The sequence below is a fragment of the Sceloporus undulatus genome, unplaced genomic scaffold (assembly GCF_019175285.1).
Source record: "Sceloporus undulatus isolate JIND9_A2432 ecotype Alabama unplaced genomic scaffold, SceUnd_v1.1 scaffold_312, whole genome shotgun sequence".
NCBI classification, from domain to species: domain Eukaryota; kingdom Metazoa; phylum Chordata; class Lepidosauria; order Squamata; family Phrynosomatidae; genus Sceloporus; species Sceloporus undulatus.
Genome location: NW_024803233.1, coordinates 5,153 through 10,425, shown reverse-complemented (window position 1 = coordinate 10,425; position 5,273 = coordinate 5,153). Strand labels below are relative to the sequence as shown.

General features: G+C 47.1%; 1 protein-coding gene across 1 annotated transcript; it reads right to left on the bottom strand.

The window, feature by feature from the left end:
* Positions 1-1,449: 1,449 nt before the first annotated feature.
* Positions 1,450-2,969, bottom strand: LOC121917711 (F-box/WD repeat-containing protein 8-like; the record flags this gene model as incomplete). The annotated part of the gene is made up of 2 exons (XM_042443835.1): positions 2,574-2,969; positions 1,450-1,554 (listed from the first exon to the last, which is right to left on the bottom strand). Coding segments are annotated over exons 1-2 (501 nt in total), but the record flags the coding sequence as incomplete, so codon positions are not given.
* Positions 2,970-5,273: the final 2,304 nt, after the last annotated feature.

Here is a 5,273-nt window from a genome sequence, read left to right as displayed (position 1 = left end):
ATCTTCAGAGAATGATGGCATGGAGGCGTATGGGGTATAGTATATACCCCATACGCCTCCATGGCCACATAGCCCGAAAAACCCACAAAAAACTCCTCATTAAATTACAAATCGCAGGACTCCACAAGATATTGCCACTGTGGTTAAAGTGGAATCACACTCTTATAATGGTATGGCTGTCTCATGGAAATGCACATGAAGAAATACCTTTTGTGAACTCACTGCTTAAATCCTGGCTCCCCTCATGTTCAACGGCCTGAGCCCAAGGTAGTTCATAGACAGTTTGCTTCCACATTGGGGGGCACCCCAAAAAATGGTGTTGTTGTTGTTGTGTGCCTTCAAGTCTTCTGACTTATGGTGATGCTAAGGTGAAACTAACATGGGCTTTTCTTGGAAAGATTTGTTCAGAGGAGATCTGCCACTGCCTCCCCCTGAGGCTGAGAGCATGTGACTTGCCCAAGGCCACACAGTGGGTTTTATGGCCAAGCTAAGAATCGAACCCTGGTCTTCAAACTCACACTTCAGCACTCAAACCACCCTAAAAATCAACCTAAAGCTATTTAAATAAGTAAATTATTCTGTTGATTTCACAAATACACCGTTTGCTTCAGCATCATGGGAAGGTTTTTACCCTAACAACAGCCTAAAGGTATTCCACTTTTTCACAAGGAATTGAATAGGAAAAAAACCCTAACATTTTGGGCAGATTAGCGCAATAAATGGGGGGGGGGGTGGTATCATTTAAATGAGTAAATTACTCTGTTGATTTCACAAGGACACTAAACCATACAATGTCATGTGCTAAGTAAATAATAATAATAATAATAATAATAATAATAATAATAAATAATACAGGTTGAATCTCCCTTCACTGGAAATCTGAAATCCTTCAAAATGCAAAACTGTCTACAGGGGGGACTGAGACAGTGACACCTTTGCTTTCTGAAAGGTCAATGTACACAAACTTTGTTTCATGCACAAAATTATAAAAAACATGTATAAAACTACTTCAGGCAATGTGTGCAAGATATACACGAAACATACATGAATGTCGTGTTTAGACTTGGGTCCCCTCTCCAAGGTATTTCATTAGGGAGGCTCAACCTGTAACACATTTCATATTGCTAAATTAGGAAATATGTTTAGGTGCGGTAAGACATTAACCATTGCAAATATTATAGTTTCTCTCCCTGAGAAAAATGTTCTCTCTCCAGTTTCAACATTTCTGGAAACCTCACATCTATGCTCATTAATTGATGTTCCAGCTGCTCTGTTTCGAAGAGTGCAACACTCTCACGCTTCGCCTCAGAACTTAGCAATTCTGTCACTATCGCAGAAGAGCGTCATCTCACACAAGGGGGAAGCAAAATCTGTTGATGCCACTGCAATTTACTTTCACCTCATTCACTCAAAAGCAGAAGGTAGCCAAAAAACCAGGTGAAAGCTTACCTGAGCACACCTCCCCAGCTCTGTCCGGCCCAGGAACTGAAATATTTTTAATGCTAGTTCATAAGGCAGCTGGATGTCAAAGAAGGGGACCTCATTGATTTCATTCTGAAAAGAAGCCAGGGAAGGGAGAGAGAGGTGTTAACAGCATGGTGTTTTATATTATTTGCACCCCAACTGACAACGCCATCAAAGACACAGGAAATGCATAGAGATCTTGTCGCACCTTTGAGACTAACCGAAAGAAAGAATTCGGCAGCATGAGCTTTCGTAGACGTCTACTTTCTCGGGGTTTAATTGCTTTGCGTCGTGTTCACACCTTCCCTTATTAATCTGAAGCATGATCATCCCAAGAAGTGCTCTTCCTAGATTACTCTCACCTTTCCATCTCTAGAAAACATCCAGGGCTAGCTGTGTTGGCCATATAGCAAATCCAACAACATCAAACATCCATCAAACAGTGATGCCCTTATTGCCTGAAGAAGAAGCCAGTGGAGCTTCGAAAGCTTGCAACATGCAATAAAAGCATCACTGTTTGGTGGATGCTACTGGATTTGCTATATGGCCAACACAGCTCCCCGTTTTCCAGAGATGGAAAGGTGAGAGTAACGCATGAAGAACACTTCTTCGACCCTTTCACAAGGGTCGCCTAAGACATGATCTATTGTGATATATGTTATGCTATGATATGTCATGATATACGCTATGTTGTGTTAGGCTATGGTGTTTGTATGATGTATGTCTTTTTACTTTTGGCCGTAACCTGCCTTGATCCGTAGGTGTAGTGCAGCGTTCTCAACCTGTGGCTCGCGGCATTCAGAAGGCTGAGGGCCACTGCCCTAGAGCTTGCGAGAGAGGGGTCCTCTCAGGTCCAAAGCCCCTGCCGATATGCTCCAGTTGGACCCCGCTCGAAGTGCCCTGGCTCAGGGCTCGGGAACTGGAGGAGATGTGGCTTCCTGAGGCGGGGCCACAACAAAACTACAACTCCCAGGGCTCCCTAGCACCGAGCCAGGGCTCAAACTGGGTGCTTTCTGCAGGGGGCTTGGGGCCTGAGTTCTCGGTGGGTTTTCCCACCTTCTCGGGAGTCCTGCGGCCTTTAGCCCAGCGAAGGCGGCTTCCTTCCTTACCAAGTCCTGGATGAGCTGCCCCAGGAGGTCCTCCTTTCCTCCTCCTCCTCCGGCGGGAGCCTCGGCGAGGGGAGCCGGCTTCCTCTGGGGGTCAGGGCCGGCGAGGCTCCTCCGCGCTCCGAGCAGCTCGGCCTCGCCTTCGGGCTCCCACCGAGCCAGGGCCCCGCAGCCGCCCCAGCCTCGCACCGCCTCCTCCCGCGCTCCGCCTTCCGCCTCCCGCGGCCGTTTCCGGCCCCTCCGCCTCGGCCTTCCCTGCTCGGCCAACTCGGCCCGCCAGCGCCGACGGAAAAGCTCCAGCTCCGCCGCTCCGTCGCCCATGGCCCAGCCGAGGCAGCGCCGACGGAGGAGAGAGGGAAGCAACGGCTCCAAGTGCCCACTTCCGGTCCCGCGGTCCATCCGTAATGGCGGTCCGAGCGGAACCGGAAGCTGCCGCTCGAGAGTTCCGCCCAGTGGTGTCCATAGGCCTGGTGTCACCCACAAATACGTCCCCATTGGCCTTCTCCTCCTCTTCCTCCTCTGCAGGCCTTTGGGGCTGAAGGGCGGGCTAGCAATACTCTCAATCAATCCTCCAGGGAAGGCTTTCTTTGGCTCCCTCTGCCATCCCAGGCTCCCCACAGGGCACCATGGTTTCCAGACCCTTCGCCATTTTAGTCACCCTCCTTTGTTGGTCCGACTCCCACTTCAGTTTCTCCACATCCATTTTGAATTGTGAGAAACTGGAGCCATGTATCCAAAGGAGGGCGGCCAAAATGGCAAAGGGTCTCGAAACCATGTAGCCCTATGAGGAACGGCTTACAGAGCTGGATATGTTTAGTGTGGAGAAGAGACGCTTAAGGCCTTGCACAATGTACCGTATTGTCCATTGGTCAAGTTTCTTTTTCACGGTTATATTTTTAACTCACTTTAATTTTATCGACAGCATAGTTAGGTTTTTCGTTTTCTTATGAGGTACATTTTTAGGTGTGCTTGTTTTGACTGTTGGAAGTCACTTTGAGTCCCGAACTGGGCAAAAGGCAGGATATAAGACAACAACAGTAGCTGGGAACCCTTGGTATCAGACTAGAACTATTGTCTGTGACACCAGTACACTTCGAAATGTATGCATGGTACTTAAAGTATCATAGGAACCAACCCCACTTCTCCCAGCAGCAAGAACTGACTTCTGAGGCAGGTATAATATACATACATAGGGCAGAATCCCACTGATGTCTTATCCATGCCTAAGTTCCTCAACAGGCACGGTTGGACATTTTTGTCCAATGTGTAACAGGTGCATTCAGTTCAAGGTTGTGGAAGCTGTTGCACCAGATGATGTGCTTGGGCACTTGGTTGCCATACCCCAGTGCTTCTCAATTATTTTCTGTCATGCCCCCCTAGGAAGAAGAAAACATTTCGCGCCCCCCGCGCGACTGTAAATAGTATCATTTTTCTATAAAATTGTTATAAGTACACCTCTGCATAACAGAGCCTCGCACCCCCCCCCGGGGGGCCCGCCCCACTATTTGAGAAGTACTGCCATACCCTAATGAGGCAGGGTTGCATAACTGTGGTTAAACTCTGCGAGCATAAAATTGCACTCCATCTCCTTGATGTCAGATCTCGGCCACTGTTGTTGTGTCCCTTCAAATAATTTCTTATGGCAACCTTAAAGCGACCCTACCATGGGGTTTCCGTGGCAAGATTTGTTCAGAGGGGGTTTGCCTTTGCCATCCTCGAGACTGAGATCAGGGTCACTCAGTGGGTTTCCATGACCGAGTGGGGATTTGATCCCTGGTCTCCAGAATCATAGGCCTCATACAGACAGGCCAAAATAAAACTGCTTCAGGTCACTTTGAAGGTATACTGTTTAAATTACATACACATCTTAAGAGGCCAGAAGCTGTGCCAAAGCTGCGCTCCAGTTCTTAGAACTGGACCATGGCTTTGGCGCAGCTTCCAGACTCTTAGGACACATGCATCATTTAAACAGCATACCTCCAAAGTGACCCAAAGCAGCTTTATTTTGGCCAGTCTGTATGGGGCCATAGTCTAATGCTCAAACCACTACACCATGCTGGTTACACTCCATCTGCTTGATGTCAGATCTCTGCCATACTTGCCCATTTGCTTCACAGCGGTGGCAAAGTTTGACATTCGGGCGCTCATCATAGCAGTCCGCACGGCCATGCCCCCAAGGAAATTGACCATAATCTGCCCAAGAGACAAATACAGAGAGATTGCTTTTAGATTATTTATATTCAAAGAAGTTAAAATTAAAAACACAGACATCCTCAACAAAGAAACTACACAAGTCCTTCACAGTTAAATTTATGTGATCCTAACTATAGCACCTAGTGTTGCATGAAGAGTCATTAGCCATCATTAATGAGCATTCAGCTTCAGCTGCTCTGGGAGACGAGTGCCTTGCTCTTTGGGTGTTCAAGTGTACCTCAAGTGTACATCAGCCGCCTTTGAGAGAGCAGGCCTCTTCAAGTCAGCCATCAAACACTACTCTGGCTAATGAAAAGATAATTAGGAGATAGCTTATACCTGTATATGTTAAAGAAGGAGGCATGGAATGGGAAAGATGTAGTAATAATAATAATAATAATAATATTTATTTGTATACCGCCCTCTGGCAAACCAATGTAGATAAGATCCTGAAATGTAAAGATATACAGCTCAGCACTAAAGTTAAAATCATCCAAGCCATTGTATTCC